Genomic DNA, 16,310 nt, shown 5'->3' on the forward strand with positions numbered 1-16,310 from the left:
AGGCTCAGGGGGGACCTTGTGGCTCTGCACAACTCCCTGACAGGAGAGTGGGTGAGGTGGGGCCGTCTCTCCTGCTATGAAGAGAGTCAGCTCAGTGAAGAAAAAGAGCAAATGGCCTCAAGCTGAGACAGGGGAGATTCACATTGGGTATTAGAAAAATTTTCACTGTTCACATGATCAGATATTGGAAGGGGCTGCCCAGGGAGGTGGTGGAGTCACTGTCCCTGGAGGTGTCCAAGAGGCGCTGGGTGATGTTCCAACGGCAGTGCTGGTTGATGGACTGAATAATCTTAAATCCAACCGTGCTGATTCCGTGGAAATCTTACATGGACGCAGCACTTGGGGACACGGTTGAGTGGGGGGTATGGGGATGGTGCTAGGCTGAGGGGGACCTCGGAGGTCTTTTCCAACCTCAGTACCTCATTAAGTCACCCCGTGTCTCTGCGGCCCTTTCCACCTTTAACCATCCCGTGATTCCAAACAGATGGAACTCGACCCCCTCAGATCCCCGCCCCCACCTCCCTCAGGGCTCCGGAGCCCCGCGCGGGCGGCCGCTCTCGCGAGCGGTGACGTCATCTGCGCGCGCGGACGCGCAGGCGCGGCGGGGCGGGCCGGGCCGCGCTGTGTCACGGCCATGGAGTACCTGATCGGCATCCAGGGCCCCGACTACGTCCTGGTGGCCGCGGACACCGTGGCGGCCACCAGCATCGTCCAGATGAAGCACGGTGAGACCCTGGGGGGCTCCGGGGCCCTGTGTTAAGCCCTGGCCCGGTAGGGTGTCCCGGGGCCCCGGGCTGACGGCGGCGTGCGCGGTTGGGGTGCTGCGGGCCCGCCGCTCGGGCTGAGGGGAGGCTGTTCACAGGGGAGGAGGTTTCTCGGTTTAAGCGCTGCCGGGCCCCTCAGGGGAGGTGTAGTTGCTGTAGGAAGTGCCGGGCGGCCTCTGGAAATGCCGGGCGGCCTTTGGAGCACGGAGCCAAAGCAGGGCTTAAATCGCCGCTTGCTCCGGGTAAAGTCCCCCGTCCTGACCGCGTGTGACCGCTCTGTGTTGGGTTGTCAGCTTAATTTACCTGTTCAGGTGAGCGTTAGCTTGTGACCCCAAACCTCGCTCTGCACCGCAATGTAGAAGTGTTAAAAAACCGCACAGGGATAACGATGTGACAGGAGGTGCTCGCTATGCCTAATTCACTGGTAAAACGTAATTCATGGGAAAAAAGGGATTATGGGGAGTAAAAGTAGCAGTGAAAACCACAGCACGAGACGCAGAAGCCAGACTGAAATACGGCTTTGGTTTCTTTGTGTGGTAAAACATGTAGGGCGTCACCAAGTCTCTGGAATTCTCTAAAGTCAATTTTTCTTCCTGCTGTTGCAATGACCTAGACTGAAGCTTGTTCTGTTCTAATGACTGTGATTTAGAAGCTCTTTTTAAAAAAGTTGTAGAATAGAGGATTGATAAATCCATGCAAATGACTATAAATAAATCCATATAAAACATTTACCTCCAGTGTTTCACTTCAAGGCTGTGATAGCCAATTGGAGCAGTGTTAGAGGCTGTGAAAGCTGGTGGCACTTACAAAATAAAAATTGAATCACTTTAAAAAACGTTTTCTAAGTTAGTGTTGTTTCCGAGTAGGTTTGTTCATAAACTTTAAGGAAGATGTACTTTGAACATAGGATTTAGTTGCTTTTGCTGGGGGAGAACAGCTCATAAATTTCAGGTATTTATTTAGAATATTAATTTGTAAATTAATTTCAGCCTGGAGGAGTTTCGGGGTCACCTAATTGCCCCTTCCAGTACCTGAAGGGAGCCTGCAGGAAAGATGGAGAGGGACTATTTAGAAGGTCCTGGAGTGACAGGACAGAGGGAATGGCTTCCCACTGCCACAGGGCGGGGAGAGATGGAATAATGGGAAGGAATTGTTCCCTGTGAGGGTGGGGAGGCCCTGGCACAGGGTGCCCAGAGCAGCTGTGGCTGCCCCTGGATCCCTGGCAGTGCCCAAGGCCAGGCTGGGTGGGGCTTGGGGCACCCTGGGACAGTGGAAGGTGTCCCTGCCATGGCAGGGGATGAGCTGTAAGGTCCCTTGCAACCCAAAGCAGTCTGGGATTGCAAGGGCTGAGCAGTGCCAGTGGCTTTCCCTGAGCTCCAGACAGCAGCTCCTGTGCTGTGATAACTTTTGACATTGTGTTAGAGGATTGTGACACTTCATGCCTGTCTTGCAGCAGAGGTTGTTCAGCAGCATTTACTGAGCTGGAGGGGAAGCTCAGAGCTGGAGGTTTGGTGTTTGTCCATGACCTGCTCTCAGTGGAGAGAAGGGATTTTTCCTTCACTCCAACAGCTGCTCAGTGTCTGTCTGGGATATCCAAGTGCCAGATACTTGCTCTGATGAGAGGAGACTGTGAGCACAGGATTGTCTTCAGCGCTGTCTTTACAAGAACTTAAATCCCCTCAAACACACACAAACTTTTTCTGTTTTAAACTGCAGTTATGACTAAAAATGTAGATTACGGTTCCTTAATTTCCTGTTTATAAGTGGGCTTCTTTACAGTTTATAATTGTTACTTTAATTTTCTTTCTTTTTGGTTGTTTATTTTGGGGGGTTTTTTCACAAAAAATTGCAAGCAAAAAAAATGTTTCTGGAAAAGCCTTGTTCCCATAAGCTTCTGATTTTTAAGGCTGCTGGATATAAGGAAAAGGGGATCATTTGACATGGAATTAGTTTCTGGATTTTGTGAGATTGCTGTTGCTCAATATGTTGATATTTCAGCTTTATATTAAATTGTTTGTTTCTGTTGCTGAATAATTGAATAAAGTTAAATAGTTACAGAGCAACGTTCTTATTCCTGATCCCTTATGCTTTGAACACAATATTCTGTGTGAAGCTTTATTCTTTCCTACCTTGTTTCTGAGGTAGGAAATACTACATATTTCTGGAATGCCTCCCTTCCTGAAGGGCTTTGTTTCTCTTTAACAACTCTTGTGTTCCCTGTCACCAGCTGTGAGGCACCAAATGTCAGTGTTTGCTCAGAAGGGCTATTTACTGGTGCTCGAGGTCATGATGCAGTTATTCAAATCCTCTTCTTGCTTCTATAAAGTCCTGATGCGTCAGGATATTGGCAAAATAAGTTATTCTTCCTCATGACCATGGCTCTCAATGTTATTTTTCTTTGCCTAGACCATGACAAAATGTTTAAGATGAGTGAAAAGATCTTACTGCTGTGTGTGGGGGAGCCTGGAGACACGGTGCAGTTTGCAGAATACATCCAGAAAAATGTTCAGCTCTACAAAATGAGAAATGGTGAGTGAAGCAGGACAGGCACTGGGGGTTGGGAGCAGAGCTAAGGCTGGTTTCCAGGTGAACGTTGGTGGAAAGTGCTGTCCTCAAATCTTCTGTAAAGATTTCTGCATTTTTAGTGTCCAGTAAAGGTGATAATTCAGGCAGGATGTAGAAATAGGGGGTGGATTGTACAGTATATTAGAAGATTTATCCAAATCCCAGCAAACTTCTTTGCAATATAAATGACATAAATATTTCACTAACAGACTTATTATTCTCTTAATATGTCGATTGCATGCCAGCTGTTACCAGTTCTTCTGGTATATTGGACAAAAAAGTCAAGCTACGTGTCTTTAATATTTTAATTTTTTGAAGCCAGAATGAGACAAAAGGCACAACATTTTGTCGCTAAAAAACACTTTGTTATTTCCAAATAGAAATGGGAAGGCAGGAGGTGAAACATGAACATGGATTGGGGCTGTTATCAAATAAATAGTCACATTTCTTCTCCAGGTTATGAATTGTCTCCCACTGCAGCTGCAAACTTCACCCGGCGAAACCTTGCAGACTATCTCCGGAGTCGGGTGAGTATCAGCTGAGAGATTTTGGCAAAGGCTTCCAGGGAACATTTCCATCCTCAAATAATGGAGTCCGAAAAAGGTGGGAGCTGCTGTCTTTAGTGATAAATTTGGAACTGGCTGCTCAGGGACATAGTGGGTCAAGGAACAACTGAACGTGGCACTCAGTGCTCTGGTGTGGGTAACAAGGGGTTGATGGGTCACAGGTTGGACTCGATGATCTTGGAGGTCTTCTCCAACATCAGTGATTCTGAGATTCTGTGAGTTCATGTTGCTGAAGTAATGTCTTAGTAAAATAGAAGTGTTTGCGAATTTAAAAAACTTATCACATCACTTATCAATAACTCATACAACCATAGACTTAAAATTCCAGCCATGGACCCAATAAACACTTTGTCACACACTGCAGACGTGAAGTGAATTAAACTTCTTGAACATTGAGATAAGGTTGTGGGTTTTCATGCAAATACACCAAATCCGTTTAATCTTCTTGGAAAATGATTTCATAGAGCAAAGCTGTTTGATGTACTTAGGAAAACAAGTGCCTTTTGTAAACAGCAACATGAGGCTTTCGGTAAATACCACATCCAAGTTGGGGTTGTGTTTTCAAGTTACTGAACTGCAATTACTGATGTTTCCCAGGGTGATTATTTTCACAGTATGAAAGGCTGCTGTGAAGGGGCAAACAAACCTTTAATGATCCAAGGTTAGGAAGAATTTCATTGAGAAGAATGTTAATGTGCTATATGAAAGAAAACAGGAGGAAGGAGGATGTTGAGAATGAAGTTCATCAGCTCTGTCAGGGATAGAGTGTGGGCTAAATTGTGTTGCTGTTCTAACAGTGCACTTATCAGGCCTGAAATCAGGTTTTGCAGTAGCAAATAAAGGCCAGTATTAACCTCAGAGCTGTATTGTTGAGAGCTACACATGTGTAGAGTGCAAATTCTTCCAGAACTCATCCACAGGAACAGCCAGAGGTTATTGTTCTCCTTTCTGATGTGGCTCACAGCTGCAGGTAGCAATTTTTCCTTGTGGGTCCCTTCCAACTCAGGATATTCTGTGATTCCACACTACTGTTCTGGTTTAAATGGCTTCATCCAACTACATGGCTGGTAGGTGATGGCTGGCAGTGATGCTGTTTGCTTTAGCTTGTATTGAGGTGTGATTTGGAAGGTCTGTGTGTGTTTTGTGCATTCCTGTGCAGTTCTCGAGGCTGATGTGAAGCGGTGACGCTGTTGGGGCCTGGCCCTGGTGCTGATGGCTCATCTCAGGGACATCTGACCTGCACAGATGAGACTGAGTGTCCTTTCAGCAGAGGCAGCTATTTGTTACATATCAGTTAAAGTACCTTTAACAGGCTTTTTGGTAAACCTGCCCATCAGGAAGCGGCACTGATGTGGCACCTTTGTCTTCCTCTGTGCCACGTCCCTTGAGGCCTGAGACTCCCTTTGGCTCCACTCCTTCCTGAGCCTATGCCTGTCTTCCAGCTCACCTGCTCCAGATGGGCAGCACAGTGGGGAGGACACTGGCAGAGGCAGATGTGTTTATTTACCGGAGACAAAACGCTGCTCTGGTGCAGATGGCAACGCCCCGGGGCGCGCGGCGCTCTCTGACACTGCTGTCACACTACACTGATCTCCACTCTGCAGGCAGAACCCTTTTCCTCTAACCATAGCACTTAATGGTTTGTTTGTGGCATTTAGAATTTGACAGTACAAGCCTTGCCATCAGAATTGGACTTTTTCCTGTGAATTTTGTTACATTTTCATCATTATATGGTGGATACCAGAAGGATTAACGCTAATGCTTGGTATCTACTGAAATTGCATAAGGAATTCCTGGAGGCTACTAATGTAAACATGTGGATGATGAAAATAAAAATTTGAAAATTGAAAGGCAAAACATGCCAGTGCCTCGTGTTAGGAGTGGAAAAATAGTTGAGAAGTAAAAAGTTTGGTGGGGAAAAGATAGTTTGTTGCTTTGTTGGCACTCTCTGCGAAGCTGTTAGAAGAGGCCAGAAGGTGTGTGAAAGGGAAGGGCAGCAGGACTTTCTCAGGCATTAGACTCCTGTTGTGGCTGAGACCAAAATAGAGCTTGTTCTGCATTGTTCATCACCATCTGGGTTCCTCCCTGTTATCCGGTTTGATTTCATTTAGGATTCTCCTGACTCCTGTAGTCCAAGTTCTTGGTATCTTGGGGATGGCTCATAAGGCAGTGCCTTGAAGTTGGTTCTTCTGGTGGAAAGTATCAAGTGCAGTAACAGGCTTGTAGCTTAAGGCCATTACATCACTGTGCTCTTTGCTTCTACTTGATAGTCACCATGTGGTTTTTCATGACATTTCTCTTTTTAAAACACGAGATTCCTGCTCCATAGCAGGATCTGAAAAGAAGCTTTGTGATTCCGTTTATATGTTGTGATTGAGGCAAACCTGGAAGGTGCTTTGGCTTTCATGGAGGTGAGTGGTGCTGCAGTATGTAGTGACAGGACAGGGGTGAATGGCCTTAAGCTGAAGGAGCAGGGTTAGATTGGATATTAGGAAGAAATTGTTCACTGTGAGGGTGGCGAGGCCCTGGCACAGGTTGCCCAGAGAGGCTGTGGCTGTCCCATCCCTGGAAGTGTCCAAGGCCAGGTTGGACAGGGCTTGGAGCAACCTGGGATAGTGGAAGCTGTCCTGCCCATGGCAGGGGGTGGAATGGGATGAGCTTTAAGGTCCCTTCCAACCCAAACCATTCCAGGATTCTGTTATTACCTATTCCAGCACCTCACCTGGTTCACCTGCTGAATCCAGTGCAGGGTTTAGTACATTGAACTTACTGCCAAGGTTGTGTGTGTGGGAATAGGAAAAACAACCCCCTGCCCTCCAGAGGTGAAGTAGTTCAGTCTCTGGTTGTGATGCTGTTTAATTATAGGTGACAGAATCTGGCTGGGTTCCAAAAGCAGCTTTTAGCTCCTCTCTCCATATCCACACTTGGCAGGAAGCTTCCTTGCTCCCACCTTTTCCCCCTCACTGTGACTTTGGCTTCCGCCAGATGTCACAAGGCTGTGTCACCACCACCCTCCCGCTGCTGAGCTGGGGTTGGGCTGTTTAGCACAACTGTGCTCTTCAGCTATAAGTTCTGGAGAATTTCACACATCTCCTCATTGCTGTCGTTATTTTAAATCAAACAGCACCAAGTGCAAAACTACTCGGGATGAGAAATGATGCTTCTGTAGGAAGGAAAGTTTGGGTTAAAAAAGAATGTCCTGGAGTGTCAGTCATCACTCATTTGATGGCCCTTTAACCCCACCAGCCTTGTAAAGAGTTGAGAAATGTTGGCATGGACTGAGTTACAGAAGCCAAGGAAGACTGCCTTTGGAATGGACAAAAGGATTGGGAGGTACAAGAAATTCCAGTCCCAGCATCGAGGTGTTACGGTGCAAATTCCATTTATAATCATGGAAGTAATAAATAGATTATGTGTATTTGCTAGTGTTTAAATCCTGCCTTTCGTGAATAATAAGGCATGGGGGATAATTATTTACATTTGAGTTTTAAGAAGTCTCAGACACCATTAGCAGGAGAACTTAAAACTGAAAATCAGTTTACAGATGGGTTTAAGTCTGTATAACACCATTTATTTATGGTTGAGTATCTCGCATATGCCAATGTTGGTAATTCCAAGTCACACAATAATTTGAGTGATCTTGTGTCATGGCTCTTAAATATCAACTTGTGTGATGTTTCAGAATAAATAAATGATGAAATACAGCCTAATTAAACGAATACAGCTGCATGGTAACTTCTTTCCAAATATTCTTGGATGCTTTGAAGATTAAATCACACAGTTTAAAGTGATGCTTTATATATAAATGTAGCCTATTGTCTGAAAGTAAAAATATAGTGGCCTGTGATTTCTTTTTGGGTGTGTGTGTGTAAATTTACTGTACAGAGTATCAAAATGAACTTTTCCTATGATGCAGTTAATGTTTTGGCTCTAGGGTGAAATTTTGTTTGCTTTTTTAATCTGGTAGTTGCATCACCATTTTTTTTCTTATTTTGTTGCTTTGTTGATGCAGGCTTTCCAGCAGTTTGGAGATATCCTGTTAGTACAATTAATTTAATAAGAAACATTATGTAGATATGGAAGTACTGGAAGTATATAAAAGCTGCTTTTAAAAATACATACAATACCCATTTTTTTTCTGAGCCTACATTTAAAAATAATACAGTTCACATGTGTTTCATGGTCTTACAAAGTACAGATCTTGGAAGGATGTAGGAGAAGAAGGGATGTCTGATTTATTCGTGATGGTGGAACACTAAACCTGGAACATGAAATAAACTGCCAAATATTAAAGATTAAACTTGGTACATGCAATAAAAACCAAATTGCCAGTGAACAGGACACTGTGTGTAACTGTCTGCACTGTGTGAGAGCTTTCATACGTGCTTAGACGGGCCGTGCTCACCGGGAGGGGGACTGGGAAGAGAGCAAAGAGCAGGTTAAATGAACAAAGAGTTCTTAGAAACTGCAAAATGTTCACGTTGTGCTCACGTGTCAGCAGTAAAAATCCAAAAGTTTTATGTTGAGATGAAAGAATCTGGCATGAAAACTGCATTCAAGTTTTTCAAAGTTTGAGTGTGCTGTGAAAGCTGTAAAAAAACCCCAAACACACTGGTTTTCAGGAGAATAAGAGTTTTATATTTTTATTTGCTTGTGCAGTCCATGTTACCAGAAGATCTGATCACTTTTAGCTTGAGACCCGTAACGTGCTCCAGACAGGATTGATGCAGCATTTTATGATAAGGAATTGGGTAACTGCTCTGTTGCTGTTCCCTGGTGTGTGGGCAATCAGGATTCAAAGATTTGGTGTGAGTGCTCTGATGAAAACATTATTTCTGTTGGCAGACCCCTTACCATGTGAACCTTCTCCTGGCTGGCTACGACGACCACGAGGGTCCTGCCCTGTACTACATGGATTACCTGGCAGCTCTGGCTAAGGCTCCTTTCGCAGCACACGGATATGGAGCATTCCTTACCCTCAGCATCCTTGACCGCTATTACAAGCCAGGTGTGTGGATCCAATGGACAGGATAATTCTCCTGCTTCAGTGTAGGCCTTGAATTTATTAACCAGTGAGACTGACATTTGCTGAATCAGGTGGCATTACTGTGGTGCTACAGATTGGAACCTGACTTTTTGTTGGATAAATGGAGCTCTAAAGGTTGCCCTTGGTTTTGCTAGCATGGTAATGGAAAACTAGTCAACTCTTTAATTTTTTTTCCTGTTTGCGGCATAGCAGTCTGAGAGTAAAGGAAGTTTCAGTTATTCTAAAACATGATTAGACTTTCCTGGACCATTAGCAGCTGGTAGTCTGCTTTTGATAAAGAACAGTTTGACAGCTTTATCTTCTTGCTTGTCAGTTGGGCTCTGACATGTGTACTTTCCCAGAGTATCAATATTCAGAAGCCAGTCCCAGATCCTATTGCTCCATATCTTGGATTGGCTTTGTGTGTGATAAATTAAAAACATTCAAGTGAAAAGATATTCCTAGCAAGATCATCCCCAGCACTCTGAAGTGGTGGTGATGAATCACAGAGTATGGAATGGTTTGGAAGGAGCCTTAAAGCTCATCTCATTTCACCCTCTGTCACGGGCAGGGACACCTTCCACTATGCCAGGGTGCTCCAAGCCCCTTCTAACCTGGCCTTGGACACTGCCAGGGATGGGACAGCTACAGCCTCTCTGGGCAACAGAGAGGTTTTAGACTGATTCACAGTTCTGTGCACATGGCAGCCGCTCATCATAACTCTTGTACATGTTTGTACCTGTCTAAACTTTTAGTTTTAGAATCACAATCCACTGCCAAGGAATAAACATGGCCCCATCCCCACTATAGATAAGGAAATGTGCAAAGCACGGAATATTGTTAATCTGACATCTTTGGCTTTAGCTACAAAACTACTTGACTCCTGTGTGCAAAGCTGAGTTTAAGTAGTTATCTCTGCTCTGAGATTAGAAATCCTTTCATCCACCTCCTACAAGATATGTAGCTATAAACTGATCATTTTTATTTAACTTTTGCCTGAGCAGTGGATGCAGATCTGGAACAAAGCCTAGAAAGAAGTTTTAGATCCACAGACCCCGTTTGTTTTCTAGTCATGTCCGTTAACAATCTATTGTTCCATTTGCACCATTCCTTGTGGAACAGAGAAAAAGAATGAATTTCATTGTCATGGCTTGTCACCCCTATAGAGTGCTGGATTTTATCCCGAAGTGTGAGAATAGCAGGAGCATCCCACACGTGCCTTGCCCTTTATTGAGCTCATACCCAGCAGGAACATCACTCTAAACCCATCTCCACCTCCTGCCCCAGACTCGCAGCCGGCTGGGGCAGCTGGAGCTGATTTAGAGCTGTAATAAACTGTAGGAGAAGGAGGTGGCTGGGCTTCTCCGAGCCGGGCCCTGGCCATGGGAGGCAGAATTCCGTCATGCTTCCCATTCCCTGTAACAAATCGATTCTCAATGGCTTGTTGTGGCGTGAGCACTGCGGTGCAGGGCATCCTTGGGACATCTGGAAAGTGTTTTCTGTGAGCTGGGAAGGAGAGGTTTTGGTGCTCAGCTGAAAAGTTGTTTAAATTTAATAAAAGTTTTTGTGGAGAGAGATGGCCTCTAATGAAATCAATCTGTGGATGTTTTCCCTTTCAGGTATCACACGTGAGGAAGCTGTGGAGCTCTTAAAAAAATGTCTAGAGGAGGTGAGTTGCAGAGCTCAGGCCCTGATGCTCCTGAGAAAGGAATGTTTGTTTGCATTCATTCGCTGATACTTTCCTGTTCCTCTTGTCGCATTTCTTGCTGCCTTTGCCAGAAGGGTAATAAATGCACTGGCCAGATGTGGAATAGCTACTGAGGAAAAGGATTTACGGGCAGTTGCATTGCCTTTGCACGGTTCACGTCCTCCAGAACGTAAACTTGGAGCTTAATCACTTGGCTTTACTTCTGCTTTTTGCGTGCTTAGCATAATATTGATCCAGACTTTTTCCTCTTATGTTTCTTCTGAACTTACTGCAGCATCCTTGTCCCTTGTGTTACACTTAAGCACTCTTAGACGTATATACTAATTATTTTCCAGCTTGTGAAGTGATACCTGAGGTAAAGCCTTGACCTTAAAGTTCATGACCGATTTAAGTGTAAACATAAGACTCCAGACATTTCAGACACCAAGGCTTTTATTGTAGGAAAATAGTCTTTATCCTTGTCTTTAAGAGATTGATTTGAATGTAATATCAGGAAGAAGTGCTCTGTAGAGGTCCTGTTTGAAGTAGCTTTGTGATATGTAGTCTTTGTGTCCAAAATTGTAGCCCACTCTAGTCTTCCTGCTTAAATGTCTTCCTCGTTAACAGGCCTGGCTATTTTGCACCTCTACTCAGGGCTTGTCTGATGTGGATCATCTTACAGCAGAGAACAAACTCCCACTAATTCACTTGTGAGCAGTGAAAAAACCCACTCTAGTTCCTAATATTTCAGGTCGCTAGAACCAGGATGGAAATGTAAAGTATACTCTCCTCTTTTACTTGAGCTTTGGGTGAATCTCATTTCTTCTTTTTGTCTTTGCTGAACAGCTTCAGAAGCGCTTCATCCTCAACCTGACCTCCTTCAACGCCCGGTTCATTGACAAGGAGGGCATCCACGAAGTGGACAATATACCCCTTGCCAAAGTGGAGTCCTAACCCCCGAGATCTTTCTTCTGCAGTCTTCTTGTTTTGTTCTCCCTTGGGTTTTTTTTTCTATTCATTCGAAGCACACGAGTAATGTACTGCGGTGGGAGCTTGAATAAAGCCTGACATTTATATAGCCAGTTTTATCTTTTTATTCCACTGATCCTTCCTGAGAGGATTTGAGTAAATTGTTCCACAGTGAAGGTGAAACCTGATTTAAAGTTCATGCGGGTACATTCAGGTTATTTGTCTTTTCCTCTTCTGAGATTTTACTGCTCTCCAAATTTCTTATTTGGAGGAAAACTGTATTTTCTAGATGACATTGTGCGTCATCCCCTCTCATCACTAAAGCTCAGCAAACCCCAGACAAGTGTTCTGTGCCAAACATAGAGCATTTACTTTATTTTTTCAAAAATGTTACCATTCTTTGTTGCATAAAATAATAATCAGGTTTTCAAAGGCTTAATTTGCTTTTGATAGAGTTTTCTTTCCCTTGAATTAGATTGATACAAAGGTTTTCAAGTAGAATGGATTTTAAAATGCACTTTTAACTCACCTGGCAATGGTTCTGTTACTGGGAAAGAGCATTCTGCTGGCACAGTGGATCCGTAACTACATTAAATAGAATTTAAATAGCATTTTAAATAGAAACTAATATATCAGTTGTGTGATTTTTCTTAATTGATGTCTGTACATTTAGAAGTACATGAAAGCAGTTCAGTGAGAAATTAAACTGGAGCACTCCTCATAAATCTTTGAATTACTCTCAGCTAGCTAGAGCTTTGTTTCCTTGAGAATAATCTCTGATGATCCATTTAGGCTCAAGATGCTGCTTCCCTGTAAAACCCCCATTCATGGAACAGCCCCAGATAATTATCATGTGGCTGATACTTGTGGTCTGCCCAGAAGTGATTCTTCTGAGAACAGTTTTTGGTGTGACTCCTTCCTTACATGAATTGGCATTAAAATTGCTCTGGGTGCTTATTTTATGTTTGAATAAGCTCAGAAAAAGAATCTTGGAAACAGGGTAGATGCGTACAGGATTGTGTGCAGACTGATAGTTGTGTTTTGTGGCATAACACCCAAGTTCTCAGCTGGAAAAGATGAGTGACAGACTTAACTGTTAATTTCTCTTTTTGGTCTTACTCAGTGGTGTGTTTGAGAATGTTTGTTCCTTCCCAAAAGAAAGTTGTCAGTCTTGAAGTATTCCTGTCTTCTGGAGTGGATGAGAACTGGATAAGACTGAGACTTGCTTAATGACATAGAAGAAATTTGCAGCTCCAGTGCCTTAACTCACCCTGCCTCTTACTTAAATCTAATTCTTCCCTGGAGTCCCATCAGGCTTTATAGTTTAATTCTTCCCAGAATGAGTTTAATTACAGCTGCTTTTGCTGTAATGGCTGCAATGACTGCAATGGCTTTTATTTAAGGCCAGTGGCACAGAACTCTGAAACATTTTGCTAAAACTCACTTTATCTCTTGAAAACCTTTTAAACTTCTACATTCAGTGATCCCCAGCCTGACAATTTCCTCTTGGCAGGTCACATTTAACACGAGCAGAGTCTGAGCGTTGTCGTTCCGCCACTGAAATCTCACCCCTTCGTGTTGCATTAGTGTACTTGTTTAGCTTAATGCAGCATCTCTAATTTATATTACCACTGATGTTGAATGTTTTTGCAGGTTTCTTGTCTCGTTTCAAACTCATCGCTGCAGAGGGGCTGAGCTGATGTGATATTTTTGTCACTGCATATCAAAGCAGTGATGCCTCTTCATTGGAGGGATTCATTGTTCAGACACCAAGCTGGGGTGTGGAGCTCTTGGATGATGTGAGCCTGGCAGAGAATCTGCCTGGAGTTTTTATTGGCACCTATTTGCATGCAGGTGATTAATAAACATAAAACAATTATTCTCTGATTGGATCCAGGTTGGAGTGGAACATATGTTTTGCCCAAGGGCAGGGCCCAGGATCTGAATCCCCCATGGAAGGGAAGATCCAAGGGATTGCATCCAAAGCCAATGGAGCGGCAACGTCGAGGAATGAATAAATATAGCCCTTGATTCCAAACCAAGAACAAAAGAACTGGCCCACAATGAGATTGAACTATAGCCTTTAGCAAAGCAGATTTTTTGAGGACTTTCCAAGAATTTATACTTTTTAAGGAAAAGTGTGATACTTTTGCTGTATAACTTAAGTTTTAAAGTGTCTACAGTGCTGATATTTCAATTCAGAAACCAGTTTTCATTTTTGACAGTAGTACATGGAATCTCTTTGAAAAATCAATATTTAAGTTAATGAAAGAGTAGAAAACTTCTTACCTGCTTCAAGTTTAGCCCTAAAGCTTTTGAAAACCATATCTTGCCTAGAATCCAGGAATCCCTTTAAGAAAGAATTCACCTCTCTATTTGTATTTGTCATGACAGGCCTCTCTTTCATAAGAAATCTCTGAAAGAATTGAGCACTGCAAGAAAATACTGCTTTGTACTAATTTTTGTGGTTCATATTATGAGAAATGAATGTAGTAGTCAAGGTACCGTGTTCCTGGGGCATTGTGGCCACAGTGAGCTGCTCTGCCTTGCCTTGGCTGGTAATTCTGACCATATGTTTTACTCTCAAAGCCTCAGGGCCCAAAGAGTTAACAAGGCCCTTTTTCTCGTGTTAAGTTTCCTGTTTAAGGATGGTCTTTTCCTGGGGAGTAGATCATCACCAGCTCATCTCTCCAGAGCTTGGAGTTAGCTCCAAGATCAGTTTACAGATTTTCTGTGCCTTAGGCCACATTGGGTTGGGAGTGCTTTGCTGGGAGAGCAATGTGAGCGTAGGTGCAGCGCTCACAGGGCTTTTTCTTGGTGTTAATTACACCTTTCCATGGAAGAAAATCTGTGTTTTGGGGTAGACCTCCCTGTGACCAGAAGCATTGGCCCAGAGGAGCCATCAGGGCTCAACTGCCTTGTGGAATTGGTCTCACACAAATTTGTAACAGTGCCAGGACAGTTCTGCAGCCTCAGAGTGACTCCATGATTCAAAAGTTGTCTTGAGTAAAGTGACAGCCAAGCAGGGGCATGGATCAAAAACTGAAATGCTTGGACGGTGAAGCTGTCTCCCATCCTGCTGTATTCACTTTTATGGGGAGCTGCTGGTGAGGGGGAGCCCCTCAGGCTGATTCGCCAACATTTCCCCAGGATTTCTTCAAGAAGTCTGTGGCCCTGTTCTGTTAAACCAAGACATGCTCCACCCCTGGGCAGGTGAATGGCCTCAGACAGGGACTGGGTTTCAGTGCAAACCTGAGTGTCCTCAGTAGAAATTAGGGTCACTGCCCAGTAATAATAGTAAATAATAATAACCGAAAAATATAGAAATAAAGCGTGTTGGATCAATCCTACAGCATATTCTAGGCAGTCCCTGAGTTTGGCTTCTGTTCGTGGTGATCAGTTGCTGGCAGAAACTTTGTCACCAAATGGAGCTGTCACTTCTCGGAGTCAAGATGCAGAAGCAGAGGGGAGAGATCAGGCTGAGCTCTCCCAAGGATGTGTTTTCCTTTGCTCTTGTCTCTAGTTTCGACAGTAGGTTCCTCCAAGAGGCATTAGCCCATGCCAGGCCTGACATTAGGGATTATGCTCATAGGATTTGGTTGAGTCCATTTTCCCACGTGAAGCAGGAGAGAATATTCCTTTTCTATTAAATAACTTGGTATTTAAGGAAGAAAAAACCTCTAACTTGGCTACCTGTGAAGCACTGGATGTATTGAAGGAAAAACTAATTTATCCTACTTGTAAAAAGTTTATCCTTCGAGCCATTTTTAATTCTTTAAAGGTTTAACCTTACGTAGAGTTTCCATGTGTTGTTATCAGCCATCAACAGTAATTTAGTGCAGGAAATTTTCACTGATCAAGCTAAACAGACATCAGTTGTTTTAACAGATTGAAAAAAAAAAGGCAGCAAAATGTAAATGGTGGAGTTAATATACACAACTTGTCTATTTTCCATGCCTTGACTATGTTGGTTTAGATCTCTGACTGGCTGAGGACTATATTAAAAAATAAGTTAGTTGTCTTGCAAATGTAAAGTGACAGTTTAAGTGTTTTGTTTCTGTGCTAATGTGCAATTAGGTCGTTATCCAATAAGCTGATTCATGTAGTTTAACTCGAGACAGCTGTGGAAGACAGAGAAAACCCTTCGCTCTTGGGGCATGGGGAGAGGGTGTCTAAAAGGATCTGTTTCAGAACTGCCAGGATGATCTTTTTTCCCTGTGTAATACAGTGAAGTCAATAAGATTTGTGAGAAACTAACTTCTGCTGATCAAATCTATAGAGAGAAAATCAATATATGGGTCTATCTGGATGCCAGCAAGTGTAGTATAATTTTTGATCTATAAATCAACTCTAAGACAGCCCTACAAGGTGGGGCCAACCTAATCACTGAATCCTCTGAAGAGATTTCTTGGTTGGGTATGTTTTGATTTGGTAAATTACCTTTTGCTCAGTAGATGTTGTTAAATATTTCTTATGTTTATGCACAAACAGGAAAATTGTGGATCTCGAGTTAATTTACAGCAGACAAAGGAAATTCAATCATTTTTTGTGTCTAATCCCAATATTTTGGGAATTATTGACAATATCCTGCTACAGTACCACCAAAACACCCGTGGGGTTCAGTGGTGCTTGATCTCCTCTTGCTAAATGTTGCACTGGGAATGCAGCAGATGCCATTCCCTGCTCCCAGAGCTTTTGGTTTGTGGGGAACACCTGTGTGTCTCCCCATCTCT

General features: G+C 43.5%; 1 protein-coding gene across 1 annotated transcript; it reads left to right on the forward strand.

Annotated features, from left to right (window-relative positions):
- The first annotated feature begins 572 nt into the window (after positions 1-572).
- PSMB2 (proteasome 20S subunit beta 2) lies at positions 573-11,690 on the forward strand. Its single transcript, XM_032132337.1, has 6 exons — positions 573-725; positions 3,171-3,293; positions 3,786-3,856; positions 8,741-8,903; positions 10,541-10,590; positions 11,455-11,690. The coding sequence occupies exons 1-6, from the start codon at positions 635-637 to the stop codon at positions 11,560-11,562; spliced, it is 606 nt and encodes a 201-aa protein (XP_031988228.1). The 5' UTR covers positions 573-634; the 3' UTR covers positions 11,563-11,690.
- Positions 11,691-16,310: the final 4,620 nt, after the last annotated feature.

Source organism: Corvus moneduloides, chromosome 23 (genome assembly GCF_009650955.1).
Source record: "Corvus moneduloides isolate bCorMon1 chromosome 23, bCorMon1.pri, whole genome shotgun sequence".
In the NCBI taxonomy this organism is placed as follows: Eukaryota; Metazoa; Chordata; class Aves; order Passeriformes; family Corvidae; genus Corvus; species Corvus moneduloides.